The sequence below is a fragment of the Lutjanus erythropterus genome, chromosome 8 (genome assembly GCF_056507025.1).
Source record: "Lutjanus erythropterus isolate fLutEry1 chromosome 8, fLutEry1.hap2, whole genome shotgun sequence".
NCBI classification, from domain to species: domain Eukaryota; kingdom Metazoa; phylum Chordata; class Actinopteri; order Lutjaniformes; family Lutjanidae; genus Lutjanus; species Lutjanus erythropterus.
Window position 1 is genome coordinate 24,156,979 of NC_139324.1, and position 19,217 is coordinate 24,176,195.

General features: G+C 37.5%; 1 protein-coding gene across 1 annotated transcript; it reads right to left on the reverse strand.

Moving 5' to 3' along the window:
• Positions 1 to 8,739: 8,739 nt before the first annotated feature.
• Positions 8,740 to 13,421, reverse strand: LOC146322864 (uncharacterized). The gene is made up of 3 exons (XM_084724976.1): positions 13,083 to 13,421; positions 10,436 to 10,738; positions 8,740 to 9,099 (listed from the first exon to the last, which is right to left on the reverse strand). The coding sequence occupies exons 1-3, from the start codon at positions 13,201 to 13,203 to the stop codon at positions 8,975 to 8,977; spliced, it is 549 nt and encodes a 182-aa protein (XP_084581102.1). The 5' UTR covers positions 13,204 to 13,421; the 3' UTR covers positions 8,740 to 8,974.
• Between the last annotated feature and the right edge of the window lie 5,796 nt (positions 13,422 to 19,217).

Below are 19,217 nucleotides of genomic sequence, written 5' to 3' on the forward strand. Positions count from 1 at the left end.
TTCATTGGCATGTATTTGTCATAAAATCTGGTTTTGTTTGTTACTTAAGTGCATGTAAACACACTGATGGACAAGAAGAAAGAAACATATTTGACAACCTCTAACATGTAGAGGAAACACATGTACAAATGTATATAAATATATGTATACAGTGTGTGTTTGTGTGTGTATACATACATATATATATATACACATATACATATACATATATATGTATACTTTAAACTCCCCAGCTGATTTCATTTATACGTCCATTTAAATCGACAGTCTGCATTTAGCATGTGATACTATGCTCAATGCTTTGAAGGTACAAACATGCACATTCACTACTGAACTTCTGAAACCATTGAGCATTACTTATTCTGTTACTACTAGGTCATCTTGTACGTCACATGAAGGCAAAAATGGCAGGGAAAATATAATAATTCTTTCCATAGCCCTGCCGGATTACTTATCATATGTACTTCTTTATTTTGGTTCCTTGATGAAGTTATTTATTGTGAAGACAATATCAGTGAAGTCGCGTGGAGAAGGCTTTTATCTTTCCAACACCAGTGTTACTCACTTGTTGTGTTGTAAATTCTTCAGTATATGGGTAACCTGACTGAGTCAGCAAAAATAGGGTTTAATGATGTGCAAGTTCATTGAAGGTCAAAATGAAGTTCAAGCTACAAGTGCTGCAGAAAAAGATTCTATAATGGATATAAAGTCTTGTTCCTGTATGATCCTACTAGTCTTCATATATAACAGAATCAGTCACAATGTTCAACATGTTGAATGTTTTTGGTTTTCATGATGTTATTTCCAGTGGTGGACAAACTACTCAACCCCAGTATTTAAGTCAAAATATAGATACTCCTGATCAAATATTACTCAACTACAAGTGAAAATTGCTCAGTAAAAATTTTACTTGAGTTAAAATTACTAGAGTACATGCTTTTAAAAATACTTAGGTATTCAAAAGTACAAATTCCAAAGTACATTTTCTAATATGCTGTATTGTTTTCACGATGCTTTTACAGAACCTTGTTACTCTCTGAATCCACCTGGTGATGCACTGACTTGGTTGTGGAACCATGATGCTACACAAAGCCTGTAGAAACACCTATAAAAACCTCAGCACAGAAATGCAATCAAAAACAAAAAAGACGGCTATTGTCATTTTCTGACATAAATATTAAAATCGCTGCATATAATTAGATTGAAGCCAACAAACAGTCTGTTAAATAACTGAGATTTCTTTCTGGCTTCAGGGGCAGTATATACATGAATTATGCTGTATTTTTCACCCTGATAAAAAAACAATCCATCATTAAAAGCCTACCTGGAAATATTTCTCTTTTTCTAATTATAATAATATCTTGAGATTTAATTTAGCTTTGTCTCCTGCCATCACCATTACCGAGTTTTGTTTGAATGAAAGAGGGAAAGCTTGCTTGCACTTGTTACAGAGCACGCTTGGATGACATATGTCCACTTTTACACCGTGTACTGATTGGTTTCCTTCTGTGAGGAACACGGCGTGTGGCCAGTTGCATTTTAGAAAAGAAAAAACAGCAACAGCTGACTTCAAAGCTGTGCTCAGCCTAAAGTAACAAGTAACGACAAAATTCCTAGAAATGTAGTGGAGTCAAAACTACAATATAGATAGAGTGAAAGTCATAAATTTCCAAAAAACAAATACTCAAGTAAAATACAGATGCTCCAAAAATATACAATATTCAAGTAAATGTACTTCGTTACTGTCCACCACTGGTTATTCTAAAGTGTATTCATTCTTCTTCCTCATCCCACACGTGCGCACAGCCATTTAACATCAATGAAAAGTTTTCTGTGATTGTGGAGATTTCTGTGCACCTCAGCCAAGTGCGAGAGACATGCACACGCTTTTAACTTCAATATATACAGTTTATTGGTGAAGGAAAATATGACACTTTACTAATCCACACTCCCGTGTGAGGAAGAGAATGACCATAAATGAAGGTGTTTTGTGATTGTGAAGACGTGTGTGTTTCAGCCAAACCCGCTGGGTGCTAGCTTGTGCTGAAAGACCACAGACTTTGTGCTTCAGCCAGCTTTTGGCTGGTCTAAAGCACAAGTGGTTTTTACGCCAGTGCGCCAAGCACATGATAGCAAACGTGCCAGGCCACAGCTTCGTGTTGCCTTCAATGTTTAGACCTCCCGTCCACAGCTGCACAGACCAGGCACAAGTGCATTTGCTATCTTGCAGACGTGGCAAAAATAGCACTTGCAATGGTGGTATGATAGCAAAACTTTTGCGATGTGTGTAAGATAGGGCCCTAAGTCTTTATATATAAACCAATCTAATTATTGTCAAGACATTCTGAAGATAAAATGTAATCCTGCTACAGGAGCAGCAGCACTACAGGAAACTAGGGGACCACTAAACTTGGTAGGATACATCATCTGGGGACCATGAATGTCTACACTAAAACTTGTGTTGATCCATGGTGCAGAAGATTGATATGAAGGTGAAGAGCAGTTTTTCACTGCTTTATTGAAACTTGGACATCCTGGTAGTCCTTGCTGAAAAGTTATCATATGATCTTGAATTGCTGCAATCCATCCAATATGTAACAAAATAGTCAAGACATTTCACACAGGACCAAAACTGCTAATCTAATGGGGACGCTAGAGGAAAATCTGAGGATCACTAGAGGCATTAAAGTTTATCCTCTGGGGACCATAAATGTGTGTACAAAATGTCATAGCAATTAAAGTGGTGGACTGATCTGTTTCCATCATTCCTACATATATTTTTTTATCTATTTTAATTTTTAGATTAGATTAGTCTTAGTCCAGAGATTAGATGTTTTACTCGTATTTAGTCAAATTCATCCTACTTAGATGTAGTCACACTTGTTTGTTTGATTTTTACAAAAGTAAACCTGAAATCTGTATGTTAAGTGTTCTTCGTCCCATTCTGAGCGATTGGTAAAAGGTAGATACTGATTCTCCTGGAACAATCTTCTTTAATCATCTTCAACCTGGTGAGACAGTGAATACAACCCAGAGTGTGACTAATCCAGATTTTCAGCCAAAGCTGATCCTAAAATTAGGGAGTAAAAAAATATCAATATTGAGATATCAGCTGATATTCTTTATACAGAATAAACATAGAAAAACACGTTTTTGCAGTGATATAACAAGGCGCTTATTAAACATTTATGTAACAGAGCCATAATTCCTTACAGTTTAACAATAAACTTTATTGTCCAAAGTGACATTAAATAATTGAAACGATTAACTTTCATCAGTATTTTTAAAGGGACAGTACACTCTGTCTTATAGTGCTATTTACCCATCTAGATTATTTTGGTAAGAGTTGCAGAGTTTTAGAGACATTGGCTGTAGAGATGTCTTCCTTCGTTTGAATATAATGGGACTAGATGTCATTCTGCTTGCACCAAAAAATACATTTGAAAAATTCAACAGCAGTGTTTCTTTCGAGAAATCATGACCCGGTTACTCAACATAATCCATAGACCTTTTGTGAAAAATTTGATTTAGATTTCATGTTTCTTTCTAGTAGAAAAAAAGTAATTCATCCATGAAAACTTCTCACAACGTGTTCTGTGGATTATCTTGAGTAACCAGGTCATGATTTCTGGAAAGAGACTCTGTTGTTGTTGATGTGGTTTTGATGAAACCCTCTATCTCCAAAACTGTTAAAAGTCATTTAAATGTTTGTAAAACCAACAGACAAACATAAATGGATATGCATACCTATTGTATGTATACTGACACAGATATAGACCAGTATAGCTATGTTACCCAGTATCGGGCCAATAATATTGGGCCAATAATATCGGTTGGCCATTATATCAGTTGAGCTCTAATACAAACCTCAAGCCAGCACACTAACTCTCTTAGGGCTTAATTCATAGACATCTGTTGCATTTGTTCTTGTTGTATTCACAACTGTACACATGTACACATAAAACTAAAGAAAGAAAGTGACGAATATTCTTATCCTTGATTTCCTTAACAAACCTCATCAAAACATTACAGTGTAGCACTACTTGTGGTCAAAATCCCCACAGGGACTCTTGAATCCCACAGTTCAAATATGCTAATTAAACTTCAGGGCGCAAAGACTGAGAAATCTGCCTTATCTAAGCAGATTTGTAGCTACCTAGTAGAACATGCACACCATATGGGGTGTCCCTATAGCTCAGTTAGTAGAGCGTGAGCCCCATGTTCTGAGGCTGTCAGTCTTCTGCAGCGGCCGCTGTTTTCAATTCCTGCCTGCAGCCCATCTGCTGTGTGTTATCTTCTGTCTCCGCCTGGTTGTCTGTCAAATCTTCACCTGTCACTATCAAAAATAAAGCCAAAAAAAAAAAAATCTTAAAAAAAAAAAAAAAAGAAAAACATGCGCACTATTTGCTAAAGCTTCATTGCATTGCATTCCAGCCCATAGCTGTTTCCTGCATGTTGCATGTCCCTGCCCTGTTTGAAACAAAACAAAAACAATATAATCTCCCCAAAATCATTAAGAAGAAAGTGCCTCATCAGTCCTCTGTCTATCTCACGCACTGTTTTACTGTCTTGCTTTGCACACACACAAGTAGCACAAATGTTGTTGTAAAAATTAAAATCTCCATTCATTTGACAACATATCATTATAGAAGATGTTTATTTTGATAACAAAACACAACACAATCTGTGCTTCTCTACTGAAATGGTCAGTTTGTCGGTTCAACAGTAACATGACGTCTACAGCTGGTTTCTGTTCACCTACTGTAAATAAAGCAAGGCAAGGACAATTTATTTATACAGATACAAGAATCAAACCAGTCAGAAAAAAAGTATTGAGGTTCATGGGGTTAATATGTGGCAGCGTCTCTTTTACATCGTAACATTTAAATAATTTATTTTAAATAATTATTACACTCTATTGTGTGATTACAGTAGCTGTTTATAGTACACATTTCTTCTTCTTCTCTTCTTTTCTCTTTTGCCTATAGTGCCTCGGTTGTTTTCATATTTGTTGTAATTTTTCATAAAAGTTTTTGTTTTGAAAACTACTACATGTGTGTATTATGTGCCTTTTGATGTTAAACATTTCAGTTGTTTTAGTTATATTTATATCTGCAATCTTGAGCTTCTGGTTTGCCTTTTCAACTGTATTTTAATTAAAGTTGGATAAAAAGTACAAATGCCTCAAGTATTTAAATATATTAACAGACTGCATACTAAACACATAACCCTTGATACTTTATCTGAAGTTTTGTTTTGTCAGTAGTGCTAATATAGTTTTGCCTCGTTTCACACACAATATTCCAAGGATTCAGGACTTATATAGGCCTAGTATGTTTTGTATGGACTCAACAAATATGCACCAACAGTAAGTGTGTAGCAGAGCAGACTTCATGACCAAGTGGATGTTAGAAGCAGCTGTCACAAGCCTGGTCACAAGCCTGGTCACAAGCCTGGTCACATGGAAACAGAAATATGCACTGTTTTTAAAGACAGCTCTATGAGTTATGGGAATGGAAAAAGTCTCTCATCTCAAAGAAAACAAGAAACAGGAAGAATCTGGCTCCTGTATTTAGATAAACAATCTGACCCTGTCCTTTAAAGGGGCATTTACCTATGAAGTTCAGTTTGCTCGTTACCATGGGCGCTAACTTGATTTTAACAACTGAGGGGGGCAAAAAACAGTTCAGTGTATTATCTGTTGGTATTAATAATTACTGAGACCGAAGATTGCCATTTCAACATTAATCAACGTTATGATGCAAAGCTAGTCTTGACAACTGAGGGGTGTTAGCTGCTGTTTTCTTGGACCTCCATAAAGGCTTTGATACTTTAAATCACTCTGTACTTGTGTCTTAGCTGTCAGATTTTAAACTCTCTTCCAGTGTTCTGAAATGGACCTGGGACCGCTGCTCTTTGTACCTCTCAAACAAACAAAATCAAAATGAACATCCCAATATCTCTGACAAAATATGTTGAAGAGTTCAAATATCTGTAAACATTTAAAAAAAAAAGACATGTGATGACCTGAAGCATAACACTGCCAACTTTCTTCACATCAGAAACTTGTTGTTGACCTTAGACACTCAGCTATATCTGAATGCCGTGATCTTGTCTCATATTCTGTATTGTATATCATCTTGGTATCAGCCTAACAAGACTGCTTGATATTGGTAACTCAGACACTTAACAAATGTAGTGATTATGTATTTCATGTTGTACTTGCGCTGCGCAGTGTTAACTTGCTGTTTTTACTATGTAAGGCACCTGCATTTACTGCATACTGTATTGCATTTCATATTTTATTTATTGCGTCTGCTTGTTATGTGTGGAACTACAGATAGAAATGAAATTTCACTAATTCTGATGCAATCATGTTTTCTTTTCATATAAATAATCAATGTCATTGCACGCTGTCCTTGAATAAACAAAATAAACTTGAATAAACTAATAGAATCAGCGCATGCTGCATGTAGCTTGACCTTCACTGCAGCAGATGAGATGCCAAGTTCAGCGTATGATCTGTCACCGTCTGACTGAACAGCCTCATCATCATCATTATTATTATTATTATTATTATTATTATTATTATCATTATATATACATGTATTTGAAAACTGGTCACCATTCACTTCAATTCTGCAATGCTGTTTTTCTGTGAAACCTCAGCAGTGTATTCTTGGCTAAAAAACTAAACCCGACCTACAGTTATTATGAGGGTGATTAGATAATGACTAAATTTTCATTTTGGAGTGAACTACCCCTTTAATGTTTAGAGACATTTCAACTTACGGCGTCAGCTTTGACACTTTCACAGAGTTCTTGTTTTAAAACGTTTCAGATTTTAACATTAAAACTGACTTTTCGGTCGAGGAGTTAGTAGTAGCTTACAATCAGCCAGCTACACTAATAAAATCTGCTCGTGAGTCATTAGTTTAGCCGACAAAATCCATTGTCATCAGCTAGAAATGAGAATCTGCTTTTGTTTACGTCTCTAAGGATTCAAAGGCCTCGTGTTTTGATAATTACCCCCAGTTTCGATGTTATATCTGCCACCGTTATCACTGTGCTGCATTTATGCAGTGTGAAAATGGAAAGTTTTGCAGACATAGCAGTAACTAAGGAGGGCAGGGCTTAGCGAAGGGTCAGGTGAGTTCATAAAGGAGTACTGGGTTCAAATAGAAAGTAGGAGTTCACTGACTCCACTCCTATGAAAATACACTCTCTGGAGCTGCTCTGACTGCTTGCCTCTGAGCTCTGCTGGATATAACCACTTTTGAATCTTGAATCTTCACTGGTCGTCTGTTCTCTTTGCCTTTGAAGCCTCCTCATTGTTAATTTTATCACAGTTGATATTCAGTTTCCTGACTGACAGTGAGTTACTTTTAAAGCAGCAGTTTACTTTTTGCTGTTTTGATATTTCATAGTTGAATTTCATTCCAAATCTTAATGACTGATGTGGAGCAAATGTCATTTCACATATGATTATATCCAAAATCAGTAGGTCTATGGTGAAAAACTCAACTGAAGGTAAAATGATGATAAACATATTCCACCCTCATGACTGCTAGCTGCGTAACTGCCATTTATTCAGAAGGCGTTTCTCACTAAATGGAAAAAAAAACAACTGCATTTTTAGGTTAGCAGTTTTTAATCTTGAACATCTGACAGGTCACATGTATCGCCCTGATCGAGACTGCTGCTTCCTGTGTTTAGTAGATATATACTGTATATCTATGCATACAGTATATAGATATATGATTAATTTTTTTAATCAAAAATAAAACTTGGCATATAAAACAAAACCTGAACTGAAAGCATGGAAACATTGGCATGGAAAAGCACAGGCACAGGCATTGAAAGTGGTTTCATTGAACACTCCTGAGGACCTGACACAGGTCTTTTGAAAACATTAGAATTTTAATTTAATATTTTCAAGGTCTGACAGGTGCTTGGAAAGTGCTTGAAACTGTAATTGTATTTCTTTCATAATACATCTCTATCAGCCCAAATACTTCACTTTTTAAATAAATAGTTAAAACTAGATGGAGAGTGCACATTGCTTTTATCTTTCATTCAAAATGAAGACGCCTCCACTTGCTACGTTTGTGTGTGTCTGTCTACACGATGTACTCTGTCTGTCACTGTTTGTTGATGAACAGTGGAGAAAGGAAGGAACAGTGAGTGGGAGGCCAACAGACCACAAATGCTAGGAGGTCATTGTTTCAGTGCATGCTCCGATCCAACAGTCACCTCCTCCCTCTGTAGATATAAGCAGCTCATTCTGAGTTAATGAAAAAAGTATTTTCAGGTGATTATACACTAATGAATATATATACGTATGAATATTATACTCCGTTTCTGTCATATTGTGCCAATAGATCCCCATAAATCTTACACACTGGACCCTTGAGCAAAGATGCTCTGCATTACATAAAGAACAGAGCAGTTAAAGAAATTTCAACAGAGGATGTGAAAAAAACATGGGGATTTTGTTCCTAGGAAGTGTTGTTGGCAGTTTCACACCTTTCCCGACCTAAATTTTGTGACTGCACTTCTTATGAAGCCGTGGGTTTGTTACGTTGAGTATAGCCATGTTGTTGACGAGCATTTATTTCCAGGCAGTTATCATAAATATGTTCAGTTTGCTCCTGCAGTTGGAAAGAAAAAGAAATAGAACAAAAATCAAAAAAGTTAAGATTTTGGCTTACAGTTGCTGCAGCTTAGTTTGATCTTAGCGTCTTTGCAAAACATGTTAACAGAATTCACTGAACTACTGTCCTTCTAAATCCACAGCCCGCATAAAAGTTCTGAATTGAGTTGATAATTATATTTACCATTTCTGCTGTTGGAGAATGACCCCTATTTCTGTAAAAGAGAGTGGAATTTTGATTATTTCCTAGCAGTTTAATGACAGTCACACATCTTCATGAGCATACAATCGTGTTAAAGAATGACTGGAGGCAAATGCAACTTACTCTGCACACCCTTTGCAGACTCTGTGCATCGTGGCCAAAGCAATTATAAGGATCAGGAAACATACACAAGGCACTGCCACACCAATCGCTATCATATGCCAGTTTTCACCTGACACATGATCTGGAAAAAGAAAAAAAAAAGAGTATTAAACTTATGATGAGTCTAACATGCAGTTAAGCTCCAAGTGTGATTGCATGTTTCAAAAAGGAAGTTGTGGTGTTGTTGCCTGTGGTCTCTCAAAAAAGTCTGAGCACAAACCATCATGACGAGTAGTTACACTGTGCAAGTTCCACATTTTTGAGACTTTTTAGAAATTCTAGTGAAGAGAGTAATAAATCCTTCCTTAAACAGTCTCAGTTTAATACTGATGCTTTTATATGACCTATGTGAGCAAACAAGGCCATCTGTGACAACACTGTCTGTTTCATTACACTTATTCTTCCTGGCTGCCACTGGGTCGCATTCTCCTTGAAATCAAATTAAACTAGCCTGTGTTTACATTTCCCCAGGCAAAGATACACTGAGTGGTAGGTTAGCCAGTTAAAAAGAAAAGAAAAGAAAGGGGCTTTAAAAAGCAAAAGGGGATTTTTATTTAGATAATTTTATTTTTAACTTTATATTTTGTGGTTATGGTGATGGAAACACTATTGCTTTTGTACACAGGAGCGCTGGAAATTCAACAAAATCTAAAAGTTCCTTGTAGAAGCTTTAAAAAAATAATGCCACACACCAATTAATTTCCCGTTGTTTCCTGAGATCAACATTAAGGCTATTTATTCTCAGCGAGTTGATACTTAATTCAGAACTGCTTTGTTAAACCAATCTGACAGCATTTGTTGTTATTGTTAGTTTGCAATGTTGCACTTGTTGTTTTTTGTACTAACTCATTTGGTAAACATTCAGCATTAATTTGAGCTTTAATTAACTCGAAACAGGCAAACAAAAAGCTGTTCCAGCCTAGAATAGAGATTTCAAAGGTCAAAAGTCAGAAAAGTGAATATTTCAATTGAACATGTTTCCCTGACCTCTGATGATGTATCGTGGTCATTTTATGATTTATTCTAGTAAATATATCACAGATATCACATTTAAAACTTAAAAAACTTTAAAACTTTTAACTTTTTAAAACATTTATGCTAAGTTAATGAGAAAAGATTAGTTGATTCCATTTTTTTTACAGTGTAACATCAGTGCCTGTGCAGCTGTAGTTGTGTGGTCGAGCTCTTTTCTGTCTATGGATGAGTGAGTGTGTTTGAATTTCACCTGTGTTGATAATCCAATGTGTGCACTAGTCATGCAGGTATTATATACAGTGGTAACAATAGCACAGTAATTGTTGGTTCTTATCTTTAATTACATTTACTCTGTTCTTTTTTAACATCCTATTTCCTTTTCATTTGCCACAGGGATTAGTTAAGTTCTGTCTGATCTTATAATTTAGGACTCAGAAGCTCACCTGTAATTATGAGTTCCCACTTCTGTGCTAGATTTCCATTGGTTCTGCTGATCTCACAGGTGTAGTTCCCTGTATGATTTGTCTGGGCTCTCTTTATGATCAGTGCATACTGTTGGCTCTCTGACAGCGACATATTTATGTTGAGCTGGTGAGCTTCCAGACTGATGTATAAGAGTGTCGGCACAAGTAAAGTGAGCTGCGTGACCCCGTCCTTTTTCCATGTCAGCTGAGTGAGATTGCTGACTGACTTGTTAACACAGGGCAGGACCACTCTGCTGCCCACCGCCTCTGAAATGTTTCCTTCTGTGGTAGAAATATCAGATTAAATTGATTAGATTTCCACTGTAACCATGCTGTCACCATTACACAACACCACAATTAAACATAGGCTCCTAAACACATTCAGGAAATGTGTTGATGCATTTTCTTGGTGAGAGTTAGATGAGAAGTTTTATGGCACTCTCATGTCATGTATTTTGAACAGGGTTTCTAAAGGTTTTGATGACTGAGTGCAAATTTATGGAGCCAGCCTGCAAATGATCATCAGGAAAATTAACTTGATTAAGATTTATATTTTATCTTATAACGGCGGTTAAATTCCTTGAATTCACCTATTCACAGATAAGTGAGATCACCTTATCTGCTCCCCTAGGTCTGACGAGGTGATCCATTTTTCATTCATTCATTTATTCATTCATTTTCTGTAACCGCTTATTCCGTAAGGGTCACGGGCTGCTGGAGCCTATCCCAGCTGACATTGGGCGAGAGGCGGAGTTCACCCTGGACAAGTCGCCAGTTCATTGCAGGGCTGACACATAGACAACCACTCATGCTCACATTCACACCTACGGGCAATTTAGAGTCACCAATTAATGCATGCATGTCTTTGGATTGTGGGAGGAAGCCGGAGAACCCGTAGAGAACCCACGCAGACACGGGGAGAACATGAACTCAGGACCTTATTGCTGTGGGGTGGCAGTGCTAACCACTGCACCACCGTGCCGCCCACAGAGATTCATTTTTATCTAAAATTAGTTCTAATAAGAACAAAACTGGGTTTAAAATGTGTGGATCTAAATTTAAAGTTAAGCAGAGCTCTGTTGCACAATTTGAAGCTAATCCCTATTTAGTAAATCCAAGTTTAGTTATTTAAATTAATTAATAAATATTTATATTTAAATATTAAGTCTGAGTGCTGTTGGCAACTGTAAGCATAAGGGGGGGGGGGCATACTTCAAGCTGATTTGTTTTTCTTCACATAATGTTACATTGTCTTTGTTAGCTAAAAGGAATTATTTACTTACATTATTTGCTCACTACCTATAAAAAAACAAAAACATTATATTGCTTGCTAACTAACTTAAAAGTTTAAAAAGTTATACCATTAGCTAGCTAACTAAAACAGAAAAAAGTTACATTATTTGCTCACTACCTATAAAGAAAAACATTATATTTGCCAACTCACTTAAAAGTTTAAAAAGTTATATCATTTGTTAGCTATCTCAAAAAGAAAAAAAAGTGTTATATTGTTTGCTAGCTAGATAGCTAGCTAAAAGGTAAAAAAAAAAAAAAACAAATTAAAAAAACAACAACATTGCGTTGCATGGTTAGCCTAACAGATGATTAGCCTACAGTGGTTAACCTCCTCATGATGGCTCAGCAGAGAATTATTTTTATTGATCCATATCAAAAGGGCAGCTATTTTATAAGTTAAACCTGTTAGTGTAAGATAATACTGGATCACATCTTAGATTGGAGTTTAAAGTTTTGCTGCAACAGAAATAAATTTAAACCAGCTTTAGAGTGAAAACTAAACTGATTTTTAAAGAGAGGTTTAAATGAAATCCTTTAAAATTTTAAGCTGGTTTAAAATTTTAGTGCAACATAATTTAAAGTTAAACGGTTTTATATTGCTAACTTTAACCCATGACACTCACAAGCTGCCATGCAACCAGCAGCTTTCTATACGTTTTCATTCCTAACCTGACAGATGCTTGTTAGGAGGACGCAGTTTGACACATCAGCCGAGGAGGGCATTTTGAGAAACTTTGATGTTGAATACAAAGCTACAGCCAGCATGGGGTTTGCTTAGCTTGGCATAAAGACCGTAAACAGTGGGAAACTGCTTGTTCAGCTCTATCCAGAGGAAACAAAATCCCCCTGCAAGCACTTCTTAAACTCACTAGGTAACACCTGTCTTTAGATTTTAGATTTTAAGATTTTAGTGGTGACCTTTAGGGTCTTCATGACCTTGCTCCCTCGTTGTCTGTTCCACAGGGCCGGCCGAAAACTAAGGGGGACAGAGTATTTGAACTTTTTTTATTTATTTTTTTTTGTTTTTGTTTTTATTTTCCTCTTGCTTTTTGTACTGTATTGGTTTTTATACACCAAATTGTTTTTTTGTTTCTTTTACAACATGTTTTTACAGCTTCTTCTATAAATAAAGATTATTATTATTAGTATTAGTAGTAGTAGTAGTAGTAGTAGTAGTGGTAGTAGTAGTAGCAGTAGTAGTGGTAGTAGTAGTAGTAGTAGTATCAGCATCATCATCATCTAACTCTTGAGAAGAAAGTGAGTAAACACATTTCCTAAAATTTCAAATGTATTTCACAGTCATTGTCAGAGTGAAGGCGTAGATTAATTTTACCTGCTGGTGAGAAAATGCAGAACGTGCAACATATCAGACAAAAGGTCCTCAAGGTTTCCAAATACTTTGAAAGCACATCCATTACACCTTGAATCAAAGATAATTTTATTGTAAACATCATGTTTATGTGTGTATATAATGTGGTTAGCTCAGAATGTAAATGTACGGCATTTGTAATTGGTATTTTTCCCCATTAATTTACACTTTATCTTATTAGGAAAGCCTCACTGAGATATTTTTTTTCCTGGCAAAGATGGGCAGCAATAAATATAAGTCACAGACCAACAAAATGAGGTTACTCAAAATATGTCACAAGCTCCAAATTAAACAAACATGCGGTTGTAATAAGCATCATAAAAAAAAAGCTCACATCCTTTGGTAAACCCGCAGTCTGATTAATATTGGTGACCTATATACAGTATGATCAATATAGTAGCCACACTTACCGGAAGTGAGTATCATCATGCATCTGTTTTGTCGCTGTCTCTTGATTTAAACTCCTCACTTCTTAACTACAGCCGAATTATATGATAAACACAATAATCACAACTTGCATTTCTGTGTATGACCCTGTTGCTGACATGCATGTGAAGTATGAAGATTGAACTTGGTCAGACACCCCATACACCCACGTATGGTTCCATACAGGAACTGAATGTTGCCTGTACGCACGTCAGTATGTGCTGTGTGTGTGTGTGTGTGTGTGTGTGTGTGTGTGTGTGTGTGTGTGTGTGTGTGTGTGTGTGTGTGTCTTTGACATTGTAGAGGATGTTGTAGAATGTTTGTCTCTATTACACCAAGTAACACTTGGCTGTTTTTCCTAATAAGAAGATAATTTTTTGTTCACCTTTATCAGTAACAATCACACAGCCTACACAGTAAGGAAAGAGTGATGTATGTGCAAAGCAGGATGACGTCAAAACAAAAATATCACAGGAAAGACAACTTATTTTAAATTTCATTTTGGTGATTCTCATAGTTTAAGTATGTTTTTAAATCAAAGGAGCAATACATAGCAATTGCATGTGCAAAAATTAGTACTTCAATTCAGATAGTGAGTTCAAGCCATACACTGTATATTAAATATATTGAAATCCTATTTAGTGTCTATGTTTAGTGTCTATGGTTAAAGCAAGTTGTTTCCCCCCTCCTCCCCAGACTCTGGAAAGCTCATGCAGGCTGCAGGAATAAAAGATGAGACAAAGATGAAATCCATCCTACACTAAGTTGGTCAGCGGTTTATAAATGCCAGTTGTCTGTCAATGTAAAGCCAAGCCCGTTATCAAGAAAACAAAAGCCCACTGCTCCGAAAATACACACTCACTCTTACAACTCATAAACAGACACCTACTCATTCAATGAACGTTCTGCATCATATATACATAATATTAAGTCAACTTAACGTGAAAGTGGCACACAAAAACAGTTATTACAGCCCGGAATAAAAATGTCAAAGGGGGATGCCACAGTTATACTGTTGTTGTCAGACTTTCAGGTATTTCAACAAAACGGTTACACACTTTGAGAATATAGATTGTGGGATTGTGTAAGTCCAGTGTTGTGGAGTAGTTTAACCTCATTCATATTTGCATATTGATCCAAGTAGTTTAATTACTTTAATTTGACCATTGCTTCTTTACTATGTTCAACCCCTCTTTAAGCAGCCTCTGCCCCTTTTTCAGTTTGACCGCTGTGAAGGTGGCGCCCCCAGGAAGCCACCACCGCACTTCATGTGCAAAGGGCGAGCATTGCTCAGTGTTGTCATAAACTTCTGTTTGCCTCTGGGCCCACTGTTTAGACCAGTGTTAAAGTTATTCACTGTAAAACAACCTCCACTCATTCAAAACTCTGCAAGTCAGCTACTACCCAGAGACAAGAGGAAAGAACACATATGTCTAGTTTTAGCTGGTCTGCACTGGCTTTCTGTCAAATTTATTTTAAGGTCTTCCTCCTTCTATACCAAGCCCTTGCTGAGCTCAGAATAAGCTTCTTTGCTAATTCCCTTGTTCACTACTTGCCTTTAACAACACCACAGTCATCTGCTGCTGGTTTATTAGTTTTTATGTTTATTGTCAGTTTATTATGCCACACAGTTTCAGGAAGCCAGCTTAGTAAATACTTACTTGACGCATATCTTCAAGAACCTCCACTTGAGGTTTCTGCCTGTTAAAAGGATTTTTTTTCTCACCATAGTGCTTGCCCTTAATGGGAACAACTGACTTTTTGTACAGTCTAGACCTGCTCTATTTGAAGAGTGCCCCGAGATAACTTTGTTATAATTTGGCACTATACAAATTAAAGTTGAATTGAACTAACCTGATGGAGGCCTGAAAAGCCACTTTGCTTCACACACAGGCACAGATAATGTAGTTGACGTGTGGTGTGATGAATGCTGTGTATACTTCAGCCCACATTCATAAGATTTAACTAACATAATTAACACCAACAATACCATATAAAGTTACATGTCCTTCCCCATATCAAAGTATTTGTTCAGGAAACTTCACATTCACATGGCAGCCATTTTCTTCTGATGTCACTCAGGCTGGGAAGCTTAAATGTCAGTGACAGAAAAGACAATGGATAATGAAAATCTGCAGGCACACTGGGTCATATATCAGGTTAAAATGTGTAATAGCTCATAAGGTACCATGAAACAACAGCTAATGTTAGTGTGGCAAGAGGATTGTGTCATTAAGGGGAGAATATAGAAAACGTCGAACACCACCATGTGGGGAATTTCCCACAGGACCAGGAAATCCTTTAAAGAACCTTGAATACGATTTAGAAAGCAGATAGTAAAGCACACAGGGTCATTTCTGAGGAGGCAGAGATGTGTTTTCACGATTAAAGCAAATATTTTATTTGTAATGAGCAAAACAATTAAAGCAAACAAGCAGGGACTGGAACAGCTGCAAAGGAGAAAAGATTAATAGACAAAAATAACTGAAAATGAAGGTAATTAAGATTATTTATTATTACAATTCACTCTAAAAAAAAGAAAAAAAGCCTCAATATAAATTCTAAAATCAGTGAATAGTACAATATGAAACTCAGTCCAACATAAAGTAACCCAAAACTAAAGAAACTAAGCAGGGGTCACCTGTGGAGAGGCAGACTACACTGAGTATCCAGGGATGCAACCACACCACAGGTGCACACGGCAAACATCACAGCAATCCTCACAACAAAAATGGTGCAGTCTAGTGCATTTACTCTCATGCAAAAGTGAAGGGACCTCACCATGGGTGCCTAGCCTCACTTCTGACAGAAAGAACTTACACAAAATAATCAGAAAAAAACAAAAAGTACCCCAGTTGCTTTTAACTGAACTACCAAATCTTAATTAATGAAAATGGACCATAAGGATGAGAGCAAACTATAGCAAAATAATGGGCAAACTGGCATGGGGCTTTAACTGAACTCAGGTGGGCAGGAGATCAACCAGATTCTACACTGGTTGTCACAGCTCTGCATTGCTCAGTTCCCCAGCTCTCTCAGTACTTTTCCATTCACCCCACGTGTGCTCCACTCTGCCTGCAGGCCACTAACGCCTCTTCAGCCCAACGCCACTCACCTGTGCACACAGCTGCAGCTCATCAGGTCACACATGGCCAGATTGCTCTTAAGTACCAGCACTCACTCTCAGGCTGTTTCCCTGTTGCTAACCCTGCCTGTTTCTGACTCACCCACCTCATCTGAAATCTGGCCTTCTGTCCCTTATCATGAGCTCTGCCTTGGTCCTGGTTTCTGTCTGCCTGTCACTGTGACTGTTTAGTGTTTCACTCTGATGATGTTGAGTTTTCCAGTTTCCCTGCCTCTGTGTTCCTGTGAATCTACTCACCTCTCCACTGGATACCTGACTCTCTGCCTGGCCTTGATTCACCTTCTGTCTGCTTCCTGCTGGTTTGTTTGCTTGGCCTGTTTACTTACCTGGTTTTTGATCCATGTATTCTCTGCAACACTTCTGCCTGCTGTATGTGTATGTCTGCACTGCATTCATTATGACCTTTCCTGCTCCCTGGTTTGGCTCACTCATCTTGAGCCTGTGGGCCTTCCTCAAGACAGCAAGCCCAAGACCACAATACTGGACTGAGAGGCAGGGTTCACCCCGGACAAGTCGCCAGTTCATCGGAGGGCTGACACATAGACAGACAACCACTCACACTCACATTCACACCTACGGCCAATTAACCTAGCATGCATGTCTTTGGACTGTGGGAGGAAGCCGGAGAACCCAGAGAGAACCCACGCAGACACGGGAGAACATGCAAACTCCACACAGAAAGGCCCTGCCCCAGCTGGGGAGAACTCAGGACCTTCTTGCTGTGAGTGCTAACCACTGTGCCGCCCACCATATTTTTTTGTAAGCCTAAAATAAAGGTCATTACAACAATGCCTGTCAAACAGTGTGGGACATTTGGGACCAGACCACACCTGTTATTGATGTTCCCCTGGAGACAGGCTTGACCATTTAAATTGATATCGTTAGACTACATGAATAAATTTAGGACTCAAAACGCACAGACAAACTTGATCATAAACAATATAGCATAGCATAAAAGAAAATAAACCACTTAACAATAAATTTGTTCTTGTTTCTTTATGAGGCCCATTATATTGCTCGACTTTGCTCACTGCACTGTTTGTGAGAGGCATTAAATGTTTTCATTTTCTTTTTTGTGTTTGAAAAATATTTGTCAGTGGACTTTTGTGCATTTTCAGTGTACTGACAAGTATAATCCTGAAATTGAATGTAAAATGGGCCTTGCATTAACATTTTGGCAGACACTGTACACCTTAAAAATGAAAATGCAAACTGAGTCTTTTGAATTTGAGATACTCTTATGTCAGCTCATATCAAATGAAAATGAAATAACAGTTTGCAGTTTCATGTAGATAATGGCAGCATTCTCAAAAGCTTGTTTGCTGAAGTCAACCATCATAGTGGAGGGCACTGGTGGACTCAAGGAGAGGGAAGTAGGTTGGGGTGGCCAGGGGGGTGAATTCCAAAATGTCCCTTTCGGTGGAAGAAACCTGGTAAAGTTTCCTCTGGGGTGCCCTTCCAGTGGACAAAATCTGGCAAACTGTCTCCTGCGTGCCTTTCTGGGGGGCGAAACTTGGCATGGTGCCCTTCCAGTGGACAAAGCACAATGCAGTACTCTACAGGCTAAGTGATTAGTTTTTTACAATGGCTTTCATGCTAAAATTAAAAATAGCACACAGTTAATGATGTCATGGATTTAATCTTTTTCCCCGTACATCAAAAGGAGGAGTATGTCTTATGCTGAAACTGATTTAATAATACTTGGCCAAGGATAATGAAGAAATAATCAGTACACACTCTGTCCTCATCTTCTGTTCAGTTCTGGAGTTTCAGTCCTACTGGATAGTCTTCAAACATTCACAGATAAGGTCATGATGAACCTATGCCCAAATAAGCACAACATATCACAACACATCTACAGCAACTGAAGTTAGACTATTGCTCTGCAAATCCAAATATGAGAAGTATGAAGACAAAACATCTGACCACAGCGTTAACTCCCATAAGCTTAGGGTCAGTGTTATCATCACCATAGTTAGACTATCAGGTTGTTCCTTTCTTTATCTGAAAGGAGAGGAAAGCTGTGTCTGCTGTCTAGAAGAGAAAGAGTATGGGTGCTTTTCATTCGGTAAACTGGTCTCCTCGTCTCCTCCTTCCACAGCGTCAGTCCGAAGCGACGTCGATTACTGATGACGTGTTGCACAGCTGTATTAGCTGTCAAAGGGACTGCAGCTGAATGCCCATAGAAGCTTTTACCTATGAACAATTTCTAAAAACTCACAGTAGTCTTTAATTTTGTAATTTGTTTTAAATATGTGGATCATTTAAACTTTCTTTTAAATCATCATATATATGCATGGGTTTGTGTTGTTTGACGATAACTCAAAAAAAAAAAAAAGTTAGTCACTTTTATATCTTAAAGTGCCAGACACATCACGCACAGGCTGACGGTGCATGATATTGCGTTTCATCATGTAACTGTGAGAATGAACTGCGTAATTAAAATGATTTCATTGTGTTCAGGATAGCGTGGAGTGCATCATTTACACGGCACACCCTTTCATTGATAAAAGACTTCCGCGTAGGAT

Excerpts from the sequence above, each read along its gene's own strand:
- LOC146322864 (XM_084724976.1), bottom strand. The coding sequence starts at position 13,203 with ATGATGTTTACAATAAAATTATCTTTGATTCAAGGTGTAATGGATGTG. Across the intron at positions 10,739-13,082 it reads CTGCATTTTCTCACCAGCAG|AAGGAAACATTTCAGAGGCG; the intron begins GTAAAATTAATC and ends TTTCTACCACAG. Across the intron at positions 9,100-10,435 it reads GTGGGAACTCATAATTACAG|ATCATGTGTCAGGTGAAAAC; the intron begins GTGAGCTTCTGA and ends TTCTTTTTCCAG.